Here is a 21,384-nt window from a genome sequence, read left to right on the forward strand (position 1 = left end):
CTAAACAAGAGGGCGTTTAATCCATGAGATTTTTAAACCAAGATAACATGTAATACAGGAGGTGATTTCCATCAGTCTAAATTCCCTTGTTGCTTTCCAACAGCTGTTTTCCCTCAATCCTTGACCCCATAGATTGCTGATCAATCAAATTCTATTTGATTGGATTTCTTAAGTTACATAGAACCATTTCAATGATCATGAGCCTTGTTGACCAAAAATGGATTCCATTCGAGTCTCATTGAGTTGACACAACTAAGATGTCTTTTTGGATGGGTGGCTCACGCCAATTCACATTTTAATAAGTGGCTTTCCAAGAATCCTACTCATATTGTTGTAAGAGACGCATAAAATTTTGTTGGCTTCTAATTGTACGAGCTAAAACAAAAATATGACAAATGACAAATCCATCTAAGTTAAAAGTGGAATCTACATGCATCCGAAATGAACATTACACACTCCAATCATTTACACATTGCTACTAATGGCATGCAGAAAACACAACACACGTTTCCTAACTTCCATCTAACACCTCCATTTAGTCACTTTACTATAGGGAAAGGCAATCAATGATCCCACTCAATCATCTTCAAATACTGCCCATCGCTATCTGAACCACTAATACTAGAAACAACAATTTTTACTATCCTTTTTCACAATTCACAATGACTGACATGACAAATTACACGTAAATTACATGTGGCCTACACTAACATCACTTTTATTAATACCAATCACAACATGCCACTTCATTGTTATGAAAAAAAGTTGTCAGAATCGTTATAACCATAGACTGCTGCAAATCTAACTTTATCACTTTATGCCACTGTTCCATTGCCATTATCAGCAGAGCAACCACTTATACCGCACCATATCCATTGCTATCTCACAAAATGAGCAGAGTTCTAGCAAAAGCAATTGGTACAATGTCTGAGACTTAAAAAAAAATTCATTAGTACCGCACAGTTGAAATAATACGAGGTAAATACCTCACAGAGCCATTTAACTCGGAGGCATAATGAATACAATTTGGCCACAATGCTAAAAACATGGAACTGTCACCATCTATTGTCCTACAATAAGCTGATAAGATTTACATACCCAGAACTCAGCACAGTGTACAACAAGACTCTTGAAACAGTGAGGAGTTCTAGAATCATGGATATTCTATAGTAAATACAGACTGCTATTCTCAATAAGCCATAAAGCCCAGGTGAAAAGAAGATGGGCAAAACTATATTGGATCATATTTTATACTCCAACATACAATCATGAATCAAACAGCTAATAGGAGGGTGAACGAACCGTCATGTTTTACTTTTGAACTTCCTTTGAGCTTTCAAATCCACCACAATCACAGTTATGTTGTCCTTACTTCCTTTTTGAATAGCACGGTTTGAGAGGAATTCTGCTGCTGCTTGAGCTGCAGGATCAATTCCCTCGCCTCTTTCAGTGGGAAGAGTAACACCATTCTTTTTGTGCCACAAAAGTATTCTTTTCCGAGCCAAGTCACATACCTCTTCATTTGTCATGACATCCCATAAACCATCACTAGCTAAAATAAGGCATTCATCTTCTTTTGACCGCGGAATAAACATCACCTCTGGTTCTGGAATTATCCACGGTTTCAAATATCTATCACCTGCAACCCACAACCAAGTCAGACAAACTACTTGTATTTTAATTGCTGAAGTTCTTTTTGATATGTAATTGCTAAAGTACTTAACTAAAAAGAATAAATTATCATCTCTGGAGTCTAAGTAGCATGAAAATCTCACAAGAGGAAAAATCATATTGTGTTATACTGCACATAATCTATCATTTTTTGGATGAAGGCTCCAACGGTAAAGTGAAAATGATAGGAATTACAAACTCTAAGGAAGAAGAAGCTAGTTTGAAATGATCTGCATAAGACCGTTACAATAAACAATTAAAGAAGTAAATTATTATGAGGTTTGATTTCAGAAAGGCATCAATGTCCTTCACAAATATCAATATTCTATTGTTCGAGTGTTCACAGGTCAACTTTAGGAGTTGAACCTGAGACCCCTGCCCTCATTGGAATATAAATTAATTATATAATATTGACAGAACCAGAATAAAATTATTTCAAATACCACAGAAAAAGACATCCGCTAATTTAGTTTCTAGTTTCTATGTGATTTCCAAATTTAAGGATATTAACACAGAAGACATGGTTTGTACAAATTAAAACTATATACTTGAGGAACGATGGTAGGCTTTTAAAAGTTTAAAAGAATAGTGTCTATCCACAATGTCTATCCAAAATAGAGTTCATCAGGATATAACAGATATTCCAAACTTTCTAAGGCACCTCCATGAGCACAAGAATCAGAAACTCTCATTGACAACTCAAAAGTTGCTTTCATAACACGGTGAAATAATTAAAGTGAACCAGTTATAAAAACTGCTTAAATATGATCTGCTAATTTCAGTTTCCCTTCATTTCCCTGTTTACAAATTAATTTAGGTTGAAATCAGACTAATCCAATCAGTATCCTGATTCAGCGGCATAGTGAAGCTTACATCTCAAGGTTAGCCCAAAAAATTTAGAGGAAGAATCTCCAGAGGTCATAACACCTCAGCACACAACTGCACTTAATTTTAATGCTGTAAACTACGTGAGCCACAAATTGGCACATACAAAATGCAATACATTCATAAACATAACTCCAGGTTGGCATGCAAAGACCATACAAATTATTTAAAATGTAACTAGTGATTAGCATCACGATGGGGCAACCAGCCTATAACAAAGCTTTTGACAAAAGAAACCCCTGGTGCGGGGGCAACCTCAAGGAAACTCAAAGATCAAAACATGCAATGAGATTGGATAAAGTCATGGTGAAGAAGCACACACCAATAGACCTTGACATTGCAAGAACTCCAAAAACACGATGCCCATTCCACTGTATGACCTTGCCTCCGGCTGCCTCAATTCTAGCATATTCATCTTCTCGATTTGGCTGAAACAATATCAACAAAAAAATTTATTAAATGATTATCAGTTTCCTAAAATCAATTATTACTATAGAAAGATGCAAAACTACTATTAGAGGTCTGTTACTTTATGATCAACTGACAATGCCATAGGTTCTTTTCCACGACACAGAACTGCTCTTGAATCTCCACAGTTTGCAACAATGATATGTGAGGAACAAATAATGGCAACCACAGCTGTAGAACCAACAGTTTCCGGTGCGACAGGCTCAAGACCAGTTTTTCCTCCAACTTCATCATCGACCTTAAGAAAACAATTGGTGAATGCTTTTTTCCACTGCTCTTGGCAATTGTCCTTGATACTTCCATCAGTTAGGCCTTTCTTAACAAATTCTATCTCCTCAGCCAAAGCCATATGGATACGATCACAACAATAGTTTGCAACCTGAACAAATTAGTACCTCATGGGAGTAAATTACTTGTCACGAAGACCGTTATGCATCATTTGACAGTAAGGAAAAGAAAAGGAGAGAGCTTATGTAAAGGAGGGAAACAAAATAAATAGTACCTGAGACCCTCCATGGCCATCATAGACTCCAAAGAAATGAACAGTCTGGTCAGGTAAACATCTAGTCATGCCATCAAATACACGGTCACCGATTAGCATTTGGATAGGAATCTTCAGAAAATGAGGCACAGTAGCAAAAGCATCTTCCATCTCAGGTCTTCTTCCACACATAGATGTAAATCCCCAAAGAGGCACAAACTCTATCTCAAAAACACTGCGGCCAGATGATGTTCCACTGGCCCCTCTTTCCAGACGCAGAGGTAACTGATGAACGACTGCAGATGGCTTTGGGTCAGAACCATCACCAGCTTCTTCATCAGGGCTCACAGGCACAGCAACAGGATCACTCACAATCTCTGTCTTAGTCTCATCATTTCGTTCTTCTGAATTGGGGGCCTTAGCAACAACATCAACATCACCACATATGTTCTTCTCAATGTCTATGGAAGTCGGTGTTCTTATATCAAGAGCAAAGATATCCTCTCCCTCTCCACATAAACTACTGGTCTCACTCGCCACTGAAAAAGAACAAGAGCTATCAAGAATCTGATCACCCTCCAACTCCAATGATAAGGTATCATCTTCCTCACTTCCACGGGCTATCACACCGTTATCATCAGCAGCGGCAGCCCAATTGGTTTCATTTTGAGATACGTTATCCAACACCTTAACTTCATTCACCAAATCACCACAAGTACAGTCCACCACCACATCACCAGCAGCAACAGAATCAGATAATAGACCAGCCGTGTCTGCCATTAGCTTAAGTGTACTACTGATATCTATGTGGGTAGCTATGGTCGGGTTATCACACACTGAGACTGAGTTACCTACTCTAAATGGCACCGTGACCGCCGGAGACATCTCCTCCATCAAAATCAAAACCCTTATCTAGGCAGCAGCAGTAGTACAAAAAGTTACCCCCCAAACCTTCACAGCCTGTCATTTTACAACTACTAATCCATTACCTTCTTTTCTTCTGATGAATAAGAATGATAATGGAATGTGAATGGCGAGTCTCAACACACCATTAATTCCCCCCATTGCCTAAAATTCAGGTTATGACTTATGATGCAAACTTTACCTTGCTTTGCTTTGCTTTGAGGGTCGAGCTAAAAAGGTTGTGATAGGGAAATGGGTAGTAAAAGTCAGATCTGGTCAACACATAACCAACAAGGGATCCCCAACTTCCGTATATAGAAATATAAACCTAAAATGGATAGCATAGACCTGTTTCAGTTGGGGCCTTATCAACTTCATCTCTGGACTCTTCTTTATCTACTTCCATCATCAACTACAATGAGAGAGAAACACCCAGAAACAAAAGAAAACAACTTTAATTGGACACACACACATACAAAGCCAAATAAATAAATAAAAACTGTGATAACGAAATTGCATTAAATTAATTAAATTTGAAACCAACCCCTTATCCCCCTAACACAAGAAAGATAGAGAAAAAAGGGTGTCATGAAAAAGAAACACAAAGTCCCAAGAATCACAGGAAAACCCTAGAAAAGATGGCACCTTTTTTCACTTATTACTTAGACTTCCCTGGATCTGAGGCAACCCACCTCAGCCTCTAGTAAAAGACCCAGCTCTCTCTCTCTCTCTATGGACTAATTAATCAATCATGACAAAGAAGGTGAAAGAAGAAGAAGAAGAAGAAGAAGAAGAAAGTCAGTAGTGAGTAGTGACTACCTAATTTGTCAACAGTAGAGTCTTCTCTTCTATCTCTTTCTTTCTTTTAGTTTCTTTATTTCTCTCTTACATAGACTTTTTGACATATGAAAACCATTGAAAAGAATAAAAGAATGAAGAAACAATAAAGATACATGGAAAAGGTTTGCTTACCATTAAAAAATAACATCTCAAAATGAAGTCTTTCTTTTTAATAGTAAATTTGTATTGATGTGGGTGTGGTTGTGGGTGTGGGCGTTGAAGTTCAACTTCAACTTCAAACTCAAACATGAAACTTGGAAGAGCAAGTAAGAAAGGGAGTGGAGAGAAGATAGATAAATAAATAAACACTATATTTATTACTTAAAAAGAAAATAAATAAATAAATAAAAAGAAAAAGGTAAGAGGAGAGAGAGAGTATGTGGGGGTGTGATGAGTTATGAGAAGGACAGATGTCAAATCTATAAGAGCATATTAAAGCATCTCCACCCATCTCATCTCATCTCATGCCCTTGCCCCTTCCTTTTCATTTTCCAATCCTAATAACTCCATCCAAAAATTACTTTTCTTACGTACACAACAGTGCACACTCTGCATTGCATTGCATTGCATTGCTTTTGGGTTTTGTTTCAATACATCATACTATTGAATTTCATAACTTTGAATTATTAGAAGGATAGTTGTTTTCCAAATGGAAAATTTTAGAGACGTAATCTTTTCCACACCCAAATCTACAATATTTAGCTTGTGAATGATACACTTAAATCTATTTTTCCGCAATTATCAATGGTTATCATATATGTATGTGATAATCGTGAATCATAGATTAACATGCGAGTATGTTATGAATTTGAAACAAACAAAATATAGTTGTGTTTGCACAAGGACTCTAATTATTTGCATATAATGCAAATCTTTGTAGCTTAAATGACATTTCTTCTCTATTTTCAATAGAGAAATCCATCATCCAAATTATGTCTCCCCCATTGTTATAAATATTAAATTATAAAAAAATAAAATTAAAAAAAAAAGTGTTTTTATTTCCAAAGAAAATTAAATCCAACTTATCACATAGTTTAATTTAATTGAAAAACCTTAGGTAGTTTAATTTAATTGAAAAACCTTAGGTGTTGTATGTAAGGAACTTTAACTAATTTTAGCTTAAATAAAATAGATGTGTAGATAAAATAAAAAAATAAAAAAAGTGGGATATATCCTACACATGTGAATTTTATTTATTTATTTATTGCAAATTTAAAGTGGGCCACCAATAAGACTCTAGATTTGCTAGGTTGATATATCACACTTTAATGAATTTAATTGATCACGTGCTTCTTGTATGTGGCAAAATTGTCCAATAAATTGGACTCAATCTAGAAGAGCGTTAGCTTCTTTATTTTGTTTTAATTTGTCTGTAAATGTCAACTTAATGAATTCAATTCCTCTATGAAGATGCATGACTACAATTGCACGTGCAAAGAAGAAAAATTTAGACTTTTGCAACCATTGGCTTGCTGTATGAACTTATTATGCATCCTTCATTACCATCCATCCTTAATTAAGAGGGAAAAAAAAGATAATGCGTGCATGTGCATGCGCATGTGTATTTAAACTGAATTTGGGTTATTAATTAAAACAGATTTGTTTATTGCTTTTCATTATCATCAATTTATTATATGGATAGTAATAGTAGTAGTCTCGTGACTTAATGGTATTTCTCTTTTCTAGAGTTTGGACCTTGGAGTTCCAACCTTGCAAGGGGAAAATTGTTTTATCGTTTGACAGAGATGAAAAAAGAAACAAACAAGCTAGAAAATGTTGTTTTTTTTTTTGTTTTTTTTTTTTTACTGAATTTCTTTTCTTTTTTACCAAGGTCCTCTTGTCATATATATATATATATATATATATTTGCTGACTACAAGGAAATGTTACCAAGAAAATGTTCCAACTAGGCATCCTCGTTCAATCTTCTCAAAAAAAAATAAAAAAGGACATCCTCGTTGAAGATGTATTCTCGATTCCAGCCAAAAGAGGATATAAATTTTAAATCCAAGCATTACAGTAAGATCCTCGTGACCAGGGACGGATCTACCTTGGGGCAGAAGGGGGCAATTGCCCCCCCCCCCCCCCCCCCCCCCCCCCCCACATTTAAAAAAAAAAAAAAAAAAACTAGTATAAAAAAATTAAGATTTGCCCTTATATATATATATATATATATATAGATATTGATCTACAAGAAAATAAATAAATAAATAAAATTCATGCCTCTTTAACTACAAAAACAAAATAAAAAAATAAATATGGACTAAACAAAAATCGCACACAAAATAAGCAACACTCATTTTGTATGTTATACTTTGTTGATGTGTTTTATAATATGAAATGTTTAAGAAATACTTATTTTGTATGTAGTATTTTGTTGAATATGAAATAGATGCTAATTTTTATTTTCATAATTTTTTTTTTCTGGTTTTAAGCTTTGCCCCCCTCAGGTATGAATTCTGGTTCCGTCCCTGCTCGTGACTCGTATACTCATTCTTGGAGTAGCTAGTAGATAGCCCACGGGTGACTTTGTTAGCATTTCTTCCTACAAAACCAAAGACCACAACTACAATCTCTCTTCCCTTAATAATTAATATCGAATGCATTTGATATATTCATCATTCCTCTCACAATGTGTTAATCCTATAACCATCACATAAAACTCACAAGCTATGCGAGAAATCAGAAAAGATAAACATATCTAATACATGGGATACCTCTTATTTTTGCATTGCATATTAACTTCATGTACAAACCATGGATGCCAGTGCAAAAGATTAGGAGAGAGAGAGAGAGCATGGCAATATAAAGATTCAAGACTCAAAATCCTCTGTATGTATTGTAAACTTTAAAAAGACATTCCACAGCTAGAATAATCTAAATTCAGAAAGTAATTAAATGACACATTCTAACACCTCACGAGTCTTATACCTTGCGGCAATATATTTAAATAGCTAGTTTGTCACTTGTGCCCATCAAGGGTTACAAACAGTTGCAGTGAATAATTTCTTAATTTAACACGTCTATTGAGTCTCTCCTGGTAACTTGGCATTAATTAAAATTTGACCAGAAACTGCCACTAGAGAAGGCAAGTATAACTCTGCCAACCTGGGCAGCCAGGATACAAGTTCCAGAACTCTCTGCTCTAAATTCTTAATTCTAATACACAAATTCTTTCAGCTAATTAAAGCCTCATTTTCCCTCCACTGGGCTCTTTAAGAAGTTCTTCAAATACTGCTGTACACTTAAATGGTGGTTATATGTAAAAATTGCCATGGCAGCCAAGCTACAACATATGCAAACATCCAGGTGGCAAGCAAACTTCCCACTTTGTCACCCCATGATTTTATTTTATGGTAACATGGGATCACCTGATGATGCAAGCATCTGCACCTCTGTGTCCTCGGCTGTCTGTTTAGTAGTATAATCTGTCCTAGAATTACCTGCAAATACTGGCTATCAATTTTCCATTCATTTAAATTACACAAAACTTGCTGGTTGTTATGAATATATCCTTTACTTGACGGAGGAGATTATAAAAGAAGATTCCTTACTAAATAGAGAATCAATAGATGGCCGTTTTGGTGACATACTTCTTTTGAAATCTGTAAAGGTTAAAAAGAGTTCAAAACATCATATTTCTTCCCTAATAAGGAGAAGCACAAAAATTGGAAAATTTCAGAAAGTATCCCAACAGTTTACCGTTACCACAAAGACATTTGGAGATAGCACAGACACATATCATTGCATGATATCTATGGCATTAAATAAATAGGTGCTCTGTGTTCCAAATATGCTTAATAATCATTTCAAAATCTCATCCTGTGATATGAGTATGACATTAACTATATTTCAAACTATAAATTCCACTCCTTGTATTAACATGAAAATTGGGGCACAGAGTGGATATTTGAACTCTGAACCAGAAGTACTTGCAAAAGGGCTTTTTTGGTCAGATTCCACTAATTATCACACTGTTTTCCCTGGATTCACCCAATGAGATCATGGGAATAGTTGCCTTGTTTTCCAGAAAAATTCCACTTGAACATAAGCATTTTATGGGAAGCATGAAACCTCCATTCTACCTTAAGTGGATTTCACCCATGCAAGTGCACTACCTAGGAACCCCTCCCAAAGGCATTATTTTGGCCATGATTGGGTTCAACCACTGTTGGGTTGGTTCCATGTCATAGTTGCACTCATTGATGTGACCTACTAAAAAATATAAATGCTACTAAACCCTAATGCCCAACAAAAGATTGTAGCCCCAATTCTCATACTAATGAGTCTTGTCCTATCATTCAGTTGTGAGACACAATTCATTAGATTTTGTTCCCCACACAGACAAAAAGGAGGACCAGCAATTCACTGGACCCACTTAACAGCCCAACTTAACCAACCCATTGAGGGAAGAACTGTTGGATAAACTATTCCTGTCTGAAAAGCATCTGTACACTCTACTCTCAATAATCTGTCCTCCCAAAACTGAACCTTTACACTGACATCTTTGTTCAGCACTGAAAAGAATCAGGGTTTGGACAGGTCATTCACGTTCAAAAACAACATTAATATGGACAATAAAATTGACCATAATGCCAGCACTGGTATAACACGAAATATGTACTTCATTTTATGCACATGGTGAATTATAGTTTTGAATTCCGTTCAGTTCCACCCAGAACAGCCGGAATTTTCCATTCCAATTAATTAACCAGTACAAATCACTCCTCTATTCCATCTCGTTCTAAATTTCGGCCCTTTCAGCTCCATTCCACCCATTTCGGTCCATTCCACTAAATTCCACCCGGTATGGTGATTATGGTGATTTTGATTAGTATATAAACGAATCAGTATTCTTTTCCTAAACTAATTTTTTTTATTACTTCACTCACATATGACATTTTATTATTATTTTCCTTTGACAATGTGTTTTTCTTGTTTACTTTACTCACATATGACATTGTTTTTTCTTCATTAATATATATTTTTTCTTTACTTATATATGACATGTATTCTTATATTATGTAATGATGATATTAAAAATGTACATTATTTGATTTTGAATTAATAATTTGATATGGTATAATATCATGGGATGCAAACTTAAGGTATATAAATTATTTAATATATATAACTTTAGCGGTAACCCCTGAAATGTTTGGCTGAAATAGACCAATACTGAAATATTTTTTTCCAATGGACAAACCATAACAGGTCTGAAATGGAATTCAGAACATTCTAAATACACAAATAAGTAGAAAAGAAAGAAAACTAAAGGAGGATGCATAAACAACTACGCTTGCAGATGCCTACTAAGAGAGGAATTCATGCATGTTGACTAATACAAGAAAAGTAAATGCTGCAATTATTCAGAGAAAGCCTGAAATCAAAAGTAAAAAATGCATACCAAAAGTTTGGTTAAGTCCTTTCACAGCGTCAAAATTCTTGTATGTATAGCCAACGAAGCTTAGATCTTTTGGGGTTAATAGCATCTGCATGACATAAGGAGTAAAACCATCAAACTTCATACTAATTCTAAGAATAAAACAGGCTTAAAATTCATATAATTAGCAGAATGGTGTCTGGAGAAACTGGCAAGTTCTTTTAATTACAATGCACCCTATAGCCAAAAGACAGGAATGCCTAAGATGTTGAATAACATTTTAGTCATATTATATGGCATCAATTAAAATTTTGGTAAAATTACAACCCTCTTTGATGTTTCACAAAATGACACTTCTTCCCAAACCTTAATCAAAATGATAACCAACCATAAACTTGAGGTTTGACCTAACTATGTGAAAAGAGCATTTGCATTTTTTGGACTACCTACCCCTTGGTTAAAAGAAATCTTCCTACTTTACGAGAAATTATACAGTCCTCATGGTGAACCACGTCACTTGTCCACCATTCCACTAAAAGACTCCCACTTGTTTAAAATTTTTGAATCTGTAATTAGTTTCTGTTTTAAAAAAAAATTCTGACTCAACAATTTTAAACAAGTGAGAGTCTTTTAGCAGAATGGTGGACCACGTCACTTGTCCACCATGAAGACCTTATAATTTCTCCTACTTTACCCTTTCTACATGGGTAGAATGACCATTTTCCCATGAGTAACAATTTTTAACCAAAAAGGCCCACAAACTATAAAATTCCTGAGATTACCCCAGGAATAAACACATTAATCTTGCAAGAAAGAAAGGGAGGATGTAATTTAGTCCATAGTTTGGAGGTGAGTGTCATTTCATGAAATCTTAAGAAAGGTGAAAGCAAGGAGGCAAATAATCAAAGCACCACACAGCATAATTGCAACAAACCTTCCGTGAGGGGCCTGAGCCAGTTCTTGCTTGGGCTGGAGGATCCAACTAAAAGCAAATTCAAAGTATCCAATTTGTTAGACAAGGAATCTATAAAGGGTCATAATAGACATATGAGTAATGAAGAAAGCATCTAGATACAACATACAATGAAATAGGGAAAACCTAAACATGTCAATGTTTAGTGGACCTTCAATTTGCACAATTACTAAAATGCATTTCCAGAGAGTTAACCTGTAACGTCCACCAGCATTCTCTTACTCTATTTTATGTGAAACCGCTGATCAATATTTTGAAGATAGGAAAATAGTAAGATATAAGATGTATGACCTAAATTTGTGCCAAATTAGAAGTTCCATGGGTAAGAAAATGGTGAGAGATCCCAAAAGTATAGACAATAATCAAGAAAAATCAAGAGAGTACGAAAGAAAAACCTTTCCATTCATTCCACTGTGAAAGAAATAATAGAAGCTCCATAATGCACACAAAGAGTAACTAATCTATGAATATCACCCTAGTTCATTGTATGAAAATAGCATGATAATTTCAAGAAAAGTGTAAGCTTGGTCATAATTTTGCAATTGATGCAAATTTGAGCTTTCACCCATTTATGAACACTGCTGCTTGTTGTGGTGACCGCAACACCATAATATCAACTAATTTATCAACCATTTATATTAATTAGAATTTCCCTTAAATGTTAACAAATAATAGTTAAGTGATTAAATTCATCATTTCCTATCAGATTAAGCTTTTGGGATTAGTGGTAGTTTATCATAATATTAGAGTAGGTAGTTCTAAGTTCACACCTTGTCTCCACTTTACCTCCCATTTAAAATAGATAAAAATTTTACATGTTGGACCTCATTTATTGAGGGAGAGTCTAGCCCACACGTGAGGAGTGTTAGACTAACGATTAAGTGCTTAAATTCACCTTCTCCTACTAGCTTCAGTTTTTTGGGAAAAGTTTTTTATCAACAACTCTTAAATCATAGTAAGAGAGAGTGACAGCCAGTAACTAAAGATAATCTGATGCTTTTGGTGGTGGAAATAGATTAAGTGGTATTAGTGGTAGCAAAGGAATGACAGCAGAAGCAACAATAATGGTATGGTGAAAAATTAGTAGCAGTAATAATAGTTGTGGTAGATGACTTATACTTCATCAAACTTCATAAAGTTCTGTGTATCTAGCTCCCCGTTGACTTCTGGCTTGAATGCTGCCTCCATTTCATAGAGTTTATCCCACACGACATCCTTGAACCAAGGATGAGCCTGATAAAACAGTTTTCAGAAGGCAGACAAGAAAGCTAATGGACTCTTTGTAACATTTTGGTGGACAAAAAAACCTTACTTTAATTTGGCGTGCCCCTCCAGTGCCGAGCCTTTGCTCAACATCACACAGCAACCTGCAAATAAGATCCTTGGCCTCTAGTGTCAACTTTGCATCTTCTGGGAATCTTAAGTGATTTCTCCAGTGAACAATCTAGCAGCAATTGACAATATAATATCAGTGAAGAACTATACGCCCATCCATTTAAATATACATGATTGAAAGACCTTACATATTAAAGTCAAACATGAGGAGATAGTTCGGAAAACTGGCAACAGCAGCAGAAGAAGAATAGCAGGGATATGGTAAAGATGTCAAAAGAAGAGGCTAAATAAAGATGGCGTCACATTTTTCCTTATGGCAGGTGAGCTGAGCTAACTAGTAAGGCAGCTGAGCCAAAATTTGATCTATGAAAGTTAACTATATTCTCTTGAGACAGATAGACATGAATAACATAACAATATATTTTGTGCAACATGTTATATCCTAAGACATTTCAAAACTGTGCCTACCCTACAAGAAGGAACTTTATAGTGTTGTTTAGTGTGGACTATTTGGACTGAACGGAATTTGCGGTCTTTTGAGGATGAGGGGAAAACTGTGGTTCAGTTATTAGAGTATTGCCAACGGACCCTCTTTGATTGGTCTCAATGTTGGGGTTATTCGGATTGTTCTACCCTTTTGGATTTTCTTTCAACCATTAGAATAGATTAGGGGCTGCTCCTGTCTTATTGTTCCTTTTTTTCTCTTTTCCTTTGTTCACTACCATGAACTCTTTGTGTTTCTCTTGCTACTCTTTTATTAATAATATTCTCTTCTTACTTATCAAAAAAAAGTAACTAAAAAGAAATTTCATTTGACATTAAACTCAATGAAGACTTATGAAAAGATCTCCATTTATTCCAACCCATGCCATGACTAAATATAGTAAAGGTTAAAGTGTCATAAATTAGTTCAAACTAATGACATGAAGAAGTTTCATGCCTACAGAAATTAAACTTCCATGTGAAGAGTTTTGAGCATGTTACCTTTCTGCAAGTGGTTATTGGATCGTCTGAATAAAAGGGAGGGTAACCAACAAGCATTTCATACATTATTGCTCCCAATGACCACCTGTTTCAAGTCCAAATAAATAAATACATGCAGTATCTCAGAAAAGGGCAAAAAAACGTAACATAATTCCCCTGTTTGTTTGTTTCAATAACATTCTGCTCATTCAATTAAAAAAAAGGGCAACATAATACTTGTAGAGTATATGTTAAGTCCAGTCCATGAGAGGATAAGGTTGGGGTTTCCTTGTGGTTTAGGAATCCCAATGATGAGAAAACTAATTCCATTAGGAGTATTAGTCCGACATTAATAAGAAAAAATTGCGGGGGTGCGATAGTCTCTATAAATAGTGGTGGTATATCTTTGTTGAGTACGTGTGTGAGACAGTGGGAGCTAGAAGACAAAGTGTTGTCTAGTGAGAGAGTTAAAGACTAAGCTCTGTCTAGTGTGCTATTGTGAAGACACTTGTGGGTTTTATTGGGGATTTGGATTAATTTATATTTGTGAGGTTTGTGAGAGTTTTAATGTAGTTATAATTCCTATTATTGTTGACATTAGCCGTGGATGTAGGCATAGAGTTTGTCAAACCACATTAAATCTTTTGTTGTGGGGCTTATTATTATTTTTATTTTGTTTTTTTTTTGTGTTTTTTTTTTTTTTACTACACTAAAGATAATACTTAATCCATGGCTAGATAAAACTTTGAAATGTAGAAGTTTGTGATAATTTGAGGGAGATAAGAGAAGACATGAGGGTCTTACATGGTTTGACCACACAGTCTACATTCATGGACCAGAGCCAAAGGCTACATTTTTCTCATTTACTTTTCTTGACTATATATTACAATGGAATCCATATTTATAATGAATGCTACACAATGTTCTTGAGCAATCAATCCATTGATTTATTAACCAATGCCATGATTTTCTATGACAATCAAGTTTTGATTTGGTCTTCAAGGAAATAGAAGGTAAATTGTAGTTTCCTAAAGGAAAAACTAGCAAGATGTCACAAAATTACATATCCATCTTGTAGGGGGAAAATTAAGATATCAGCAACCATAATAGTATTTTGCCATAACATATTGCACACGCAAACACAAAGATTTCTAGATGCTATCATTTTGTTAAAATTAAAAGGACTATATATGGGTAACAATGTTGCTTTATACAAGAAGAGCTAGGGCTTTTCTTGGTCCTATACTTTTTTTTTTTTTTTGATGAGTAACAAAACTTTATTACAAAAAAGACTTTGAGGTATACCCTGTATACAAAGAGAGAAAAAAAAAAAACAAAAAACAAAACAAAAACAGCATCAGCCTCTCAAATTACAGCACTCGAGCAAATCTAACAAGGACTTTTCTTGGACCTATACTGAAAAACTAATACAATCTATTCAATGCTCCCTCTTCCCCCCCCCCCCCCCCCCCCCCCTTCTCTTCAACAGATACATAAAATTGTATAAGAATCAGCAACCCAAAGAATTGTCTGCCTATTATATAAAATCATATATAGGAAGTAGATATAGAAGTACAACAATAAGAACAAGCCTTTGTCTCAAAATTTGCAATCAATTATGGATCCTCACTAGACTAGTCAGGATTGGCCATATGATTCTTTTCCTCCATTATATTATATTTGAATCCATACTTTTTATTACTTTTACTTATGTTTTTTTAGGTCTTCATCCACCTTTTATCAGTCCCTCATCTTTTCATCAATAGGGGCCATCTCTATCTTTAAGCAAATCCTTATTTTGAATCCTATCTTTTTCTTGTATTTCCACTTATCCATTTTAACATTATCATTTCAGCTATACCCATTTTATGAACATGTTGCTTCTTAATAGTCCAACTATAGCAATACAGTAGCTCAAATAAGATAATAGAAGTAGAACCTTTATTTTATTATTGTATATAAGAAGTAGCAATTGAAGTAGAAACTCTCTTATTTAATACTCCCTCCATCCCAATTTGTTTGTCCTATTTCAAAAATCCAATTTTTTTAGAGAACATCATTTATTGTCTTGTCTGCGGTATAAAATGTATAAATTTTCAAAACTACTCTTAAATAAATTTATCAAAAGTGGTTTTAAAAATAAAGTAGGAGCATGATAGAAACATTAGTAAATTAATGATTTTTAATTTTAGAAACAAGACTATTTTGGGATATCCTAAAATGGAATAAAGGACAAACAAATTGGGATAGAGGGAGTAAGTGTAATGTTTAAACATTAGCTATACGGTCAGAATTCATCACTGATTGTAAAGACAACTAAGATTTCTCCAAAACTGTCAGCCTCAACAAAAGGATGCTAATGACATTTTGAAGTTCAAGGTCACAACTTGCACATCAAGGACAAGAAAAACAGATAACTCATGGAGTCTGAAGAGAACAGAAATAAAGACTAAAAACTAAAATTAGATTTTTTTTAATTTAATTAAATTTAAAAATAAAATAAAAAACAAAAACAAAAACAAAACAAAACAAAACAAAACATTGGGAATTAGTACCACCAATGGAAAATTCTTCTCTTATCAAAAAAATAAATAAATAAACAACAAGGGAAACTGTGCAAGAATGATAAGATAGATAACATTAAGAATAGACTAACCAATCGCATTCCATTCCATATCCCTTCTTCAGCAATACTTCAGGAGCTATATAGTCCGGTGTTCCCACAGTTGAAAATGCCTTTCAAAACAAAGCATCAATTGTGAATAAAGAAGTTTTTATAATCTTAGCAACAACAGTAATGTACAAACCAAGTGAACTAGTAATTAAATGACCATGATATAGATACGTCACTGTTTGTTACAGTTTCAAAGTTATAATGATTGTAATGGTTATCCATGGTGATGTTATTTTGTTAATCCACTTCCAACACTAAAAACACTGACTTCAAAATTTTAAGAACATCAGGATGGCTGAGTGGGTAGGTTTGGATAGGTGTGGTGTGACTTATCAGAAAAATATGTCTGCAAGTGTGCCATTAGACCCAAAGAGACACACTCAAGTAGCAAATCAGACATGCACTGGAACGCCTAGCAGTGGACCATTGCCTCCATAACATATCACAGTCCAGTCAAAAGAGGAAGAAATAACAGAGCGTTTTCATCCAACAATTATCCACAAAGGCAAGCCCTTTTTAACTAATACTGTTTTAGCCCTCATACTTGTTGTACATATATAAACTGAAATTTACTTTAAAGATACATACCACAAAAGTGTCACTGAACTACTGAAGATGACTTACCAACTTCCTCCTGTTCATCTGCCAGTGTTGAAGCTGTTCACGGGGGCTCTTCCAAGTACTCCCATTAACCGCATCAGGAAAACATCCATCAATATCCATTGGTTCTGTCAAATTTTCATCATCCATGGTTCTATTTTCATGCAGTGCAGGTAAAGTAGTACAATCAAGAGGCTTACAAAGGCCAAAATCTGAGAGCTTCATGTGACCGTTTTTGTCCAGAAGAAGGTTGTCAGGCTTAATATCTCTGGAAAGACAGTGATGGTAAACTTATGAGAAATGTTAAAAGCATATTAAAAACATCAACCTAAATTACCACACTTCCGGCATCTAATACATTGATTTGATGACATCATCAACAGTAAGATACTCACCTGTGAATGTAATTGTGCTTGTGAATAGATTCTATGGCCAGGACGCTCTGAGCAATATAAAATCTAGCCACATTTTCTGTTAAGGTGTCTGCCCTCATCAGCAGAGTCATCATGTCCCCGCCAGGCAGATATTCCATAATCAAATACAAATACTCAGCATCCTGAAATGAGTAATAAAGTTTCACAATGCAATGGCTGGCTACTTCTGCCAGCAAGTTCCTCTCAGCTCTAACATGCTCCACCTATGACCAAAAGAAAAGGAGAGTGAATATTTAACAAATTTGACAAAAGGTACAAAAATATTAAATATATACATATCTTACATTTCTTAAATTGACAAATAACATAAACAGAACCGCTTCCCACATGCTAGTTCAAGTCTACACTCACAATAAACTACTGAAAATGGCTGAACTCTCTCATTTTAAAGAAAAATCACAAATGAACTAAGCAACAGCCAAAGCAATTCAAAATAGAGATGACATGTTATAGTGAGAATAAAACACATGAAGATGCATCTCATAATATTGAAAGTACCAACCATTAGTACAAATCTGTAAATAATATCTAAAAAGTGCATAGTGTGGGTCTCCAATATACAGGAACTTATATACTAGTATACTACATGGAAACAAAAGGTGATGACTAAAAGAAATCCCTTAAGTTAAGCATCAGCTGTAGGTTCTGTAGCAAATGTAATTTTGTATGTTCTCACCTGTCCTCTCTTAACCATTTCAGATTTCTTCAACTTTTTCATGGCATAAATATTGCCAGATTTCTTCTCCTGACACAATCGGACCTGTAGATTGAGAAAGTATTAGCAAAACATATGCTAAATAGCTGTTCATAACAAGTTTACATAAGGAAAAAAGAAGGTAGTTTCACAATGGCAGTTGCCCAAATGGTTAATTATATCAATTGTAAGATATTATGTATGATCCTGACCTCACCAAAGGCCCCCCTCCCAATGATGGTTAAAAGCTCAAAATCATCAACACATATCTTGTGCCTTTTAAGTCGCATAAATTCTGTCTCTTTTCGCTCTAAATCCTTGATCAGGTTGATCTGTTCTTCCTCGGGCACATCTGAGGTAGCTAATTTCCTCTCTAACACCCATCGTCTGCAATGGAAACAAAAACAAATACGGGTTATTACTTATAAAACTGAAACTTTGTTTCCCAATTTTTATTCTTTTTACTTTGCTAGGTTATCTCCAACCAATTTCAGTTGAGACCAATTCCTATGAATGCACAACTTCAATCATAAGCCACATACATTGCAGCAATCAAGAGAATTGAACCTTAGCTGTCTGGTCTTTATTTATTTATTTATTTTTAAATTCCCTTTTTGGATTGGTAAGTTACACAGTCACCCAGAGGGTTTTGAATCCACGGCTTCAACCTCCATCCATTCTTGTGGGAGAAGAAAGTGTCATTTGAGCTACAGCTCATTGGCATTATTATTATTGTTTTTTTTGGTAAATTTTAAATCTTTATAAGCTCACATTTTCTTAATCCATTGTCTCAGCCAATCAATGCATCCACACACATTTATTTAAGCCCAATCATTACGAGTAAATATTTCCCCAATTTATGGAGAGAGTAATGTTTGGGAAAGTGAAGCAGATTCTGAGATAATGGACAGTAACAAATTTCAGATTCAGTCTTGAGTGGCCTTTCTGATTCGGGAGTGACACTTTTTGGGAAAGTGTTTTAATTTTTGGTTTAAGATAAATCCATGACTTCATTAATGAATGATGTTCTCCATCTATTCTATTTCTAGTTGACATATAGTAATTAGACTCATTAACCGTATTAGACTAGACAAAAGACAACAGAAAGAACAAAGTCCAAAATTAAGCCAGCTGGTTTAGATTTAAGAGCTCCCTCTTAGAAATTGATATTCCAAATAATCATACACTTTAGAGTTTGATTCAAAACAAGACAAGAGGGGATGCACTCGCTCACTGCAGCAGCAAACACCCTCTTTGAGTCTCAGTTGTGTGAGTGAATCTGCTTGTTTCCAAAATCTAAAGCCCCAAGCATTGGATTCTTTACTCATCCTACATTTTCAGAGCCAGCAGACAAAGAAATTGAAAACAAAATTTTGAGAAACAAGATCTAAAGCCTAGCAATCTCAGTTTCACTTAAGCTAGTAGTAAAAATGCAATCAAAACTGCAAGACTTAAAGTTCAAAGGAATGCCTAATTCACTTTTCCTACTACATTTTCACCCTACGTACAGTCTTAATCAAAAAGGAAAAGGCCATAGCATAGACAATAGCTAAAATATTCACATATAAATTATAAGTTTACCTCTCTTTGCGCTCTTGAATGTTCTTCATCTGAGCTCTGTAGTGATTTTCTATGAACTGCTTGGCTGCCGCCACTTTCTCCATAGTCAAACTCGACCCTAACACCTCTTCTTCCTCCCCCCGATCCTCCATTCTCTCTCTCTCTATCTCTCTACAACTACCACTTTCTTTCAGTTTCTCACTCTAAAACCCTCTCTTCCACTATCTGTATCTGTGTTGTGTTGTGTTTAGAAGAAGAAGAAGAAGAAGAAGGCAGCTGCTGCTGCTGCTTATTAAGCTCTTTTTTCTTTTCTTTTTTATATTTATTTATTTAATTTTAATGTTTATTGCAACAAAACAACGAGGCGATGAGTAAAACTAATAAAAAACCCGATTGATTGTTTTGTTAGGGGGGTCGTCTTTATCCCCTGTGACCACGCCGTATACATAAACACACCTCATCATAACTTTATCGAATGCCACGTCGATTATTTGCCTTTTATTTCTGACGTGGCAGTATTCGCCGGCGGGAGTTTCTAGTTAGGTGAAAGTAGGGGATCGTGACTCCTTTTTTATTTTGTATTTTTAATTAAATTAATCAGTAAGTTTCGCTATGGTTGTCCGAGAGAGAGAGAGAAATATGTAGTTGACGCGCTGGATAGTGTGCGTGTGTAGCAATCAACGTTGCGGGGGGGAGTCAGTGTCAGTGTCAGATATTTAAATGACATTTTAACCACAATTGAAAAAAGTGGGAATACCCACGAGGTGGGTTCCACTATTTTTTTTGGGTGTAGTTGGGGGGGCGTGGTGTCCACTATCCTTGAACGGATTGTTGGGCTTGGGGGTATATTAAATTCTCTTGTCAGTGATTGGGTTGTCTCTCCCTCTCTCGACTCCAGTGTCTTTGAGGATATTATTATTAGTCTCTTTGCTCGCTCTCTCTCTCTCTCTCTCTCTCTCTCTCCTCTCTCTCTCTCTCTCTCTCTCTCACTCACACTTGCATTTACTATAGTGTGAAATTTATGCGGCATTTTATTAGGACTCTTTTGGGTGAGTTTGGTTCAGCTTTTTGAAAAAGTGCATAATGAAAAAGTGGAGTTTTGTAAAAGTGCATAATGAAAAAAGTGGAGTTTCAAAAAGCTGAGTGTTTGGTAAAAGCTGTTAAAAAGTGCATAATGTAAAAGCTGAGTGTTTGGTAAAAACTGTTAAAAGTGGCTTTTTGAGGGATAAATGACCAAAAAGGACAATGTATATATAAAGGATATTTCAAACTTTTGTTTTTTTTTTTTTTTTTTTGTGGATGTGAATTTATTTCATACTTATTATATAAATCATCTATTTAAATTGTAAATAATTTCCATCAACATGAAGCACAAAATAAAAATGTAAAAAGATGATAAAATATACACCAATAATCTAAGTTTAAATTGTACTACATAAAAATGTAAAAACATATAAAATACATATCAATAATCTAAGTTGTCTTTCTGTTTCAGCTCAGCTCCTTCGCTTAACGACCAC

General features: G+C 34.9%; 2 protein-coding genes across 7 annotated transcripts; both read right to left on the reverse strand.

Moving 5' to 3' along the window:
- Positions 1–619: 619 nt before the first annotated feature.
- LOC126707860 (protein phosphatase 2C 77-like) lies at positions 620–5,547 on the reverse strand. Of its 5 annotated transcripts, none has more exons than XM_050407629.1 (6): positions 5,381–5,547; positions 3,527–4,820; positions 3,086–3,403; positions 2,879–2,984; positions 1,303–1,639; positions 620–902 (listed from the first exon to the last, which is right to left on the reverse strand). In XM_050407629.1, the coding sequence occupies exons 2-5, from the start codon at positions 4,397–4,399 to the stop codon at positions 1,305–1,307; spliced, it is 1,632 nt and encodes a 543-aa protein (XP_050263586.1). In that variant the 5' UTR covers positions 4,400–4,820; positions 5,381–5,547; the 3' UTR covers positions 620–902; positions 1,303–1,304. The 5 variants fall into 5 exon arrangements, with proteins under 5 accessions (XP_050263586.1, XP_050263577.1, XP_050263574.1 ...); XM_050407620.1 differs by having other exon boundaries at positions 620–927; XM_050407617.1 differs by lacking the exon at positions 620–902 and having other exon boundaries at positions 929–1,639.
- Positions 5,548–8,169: 2,622 nt separating this feature from the next.
- LOC126707903 (uncharacterized) lies at positions 8,170–20,159 on the reverse strand. 2 transcript variants are annotated; one of them, XM_050407640.1, is made up of 13 exons: positions 19,886–20,158; positions 18,517–18,691; positions 18,287–18,370; positions 17,572–17,813; positions 17,201–17,444; positions 16,559–16,638; positions 13,924–14,008; positions 12,917–13,048; positions 12,724–12,837; positions 11,566–11,613; positions 10,656–10,740; positions 8,803–8,853; positions 8,170–8,691 (listed from the first exon to the last, which is right to left on the reverse strand). In XM_050407640.1, exons 1-13 carry the CDS (start codon positions 20,014–20,016, stop codon positions 8,600–8,602), a joined length of 1,563 nt encoding a protein of 520 aa, XP_050263597.1. In that variant the 5' UTR covers positions 20,017–20,158; the 3' UTR covers positions 8,170–8,599. The 2 variants fall into 2 exon arrangements, 1 of the variants encoding a protein (XP_050263597.1); XR_007649161.1 differs by lacking the exons at positions 8,170–8,691; positions 8,803–8,853 and adding an exon at positions 11,714–11,845 and having other exon boundaries at positions 19,886–20,159.
- Between the last annotated feature and the right edge of the window lie 1,225 nt (positions 20,160–21,384).

This window comes from Quercus robur, chromosome 2, assembly GCF_932294415.1.
Source record: "Quercus robur chromosome 2, dhQueRobu3.1, whole genome shotgun sequence".
Taxonomy (NCBI): domain Eukaryota; kingdom Viridiplantae; phylum Streptophyta; class Magnoliopsida; order Fagales; family Fagaceae; genus Quercus; species Quercus robur.

Coding starts and splice junctions, on each gene's coding strand:
- LOC126707860 (XM_050407629.1), bottom strand. CDS start 4,399: ATGGAGGAGATGTCTCCGGCGGTCACGGTGCCATTTAGAGTAGGTAAC. Junction 2,985..3,085: donor CATTGTCAGTTGATCATAAA/GTAACAGACCTC, acceptor ATATTGTTTCAG/CCAAATCGAGAAGATGAATA. Junction 1,640..2,878: donor TGCAATGTCAAGGTCTATTG/GTGTGTGCTTCT, acceptor TGTGGGTTGCAG/GTGATAGATATTTGAAACCG.
- LOC126707903 (XM_050407640.1), bottom strand. CDS start 20,016: ATGGAGGATCGGGGGGAGGAAGAAGAGGTGTTAGGGTCGAGTTTGACT. Junction 18,692..19,885: donor ATTCAAGAGCGCAAAGAGAG/GTAAACTTATAA, acceptor TTTCCATTGCAG/ACGATGGGTGTTAGAGAGGA. Junction 16,639..17,200: donor AGATGAACAGGAGGAAGTTG/GTAAGTCATCTT, acceptor TTGTTTTGAAAG/GCATTTTCAACTGTGGGAAC.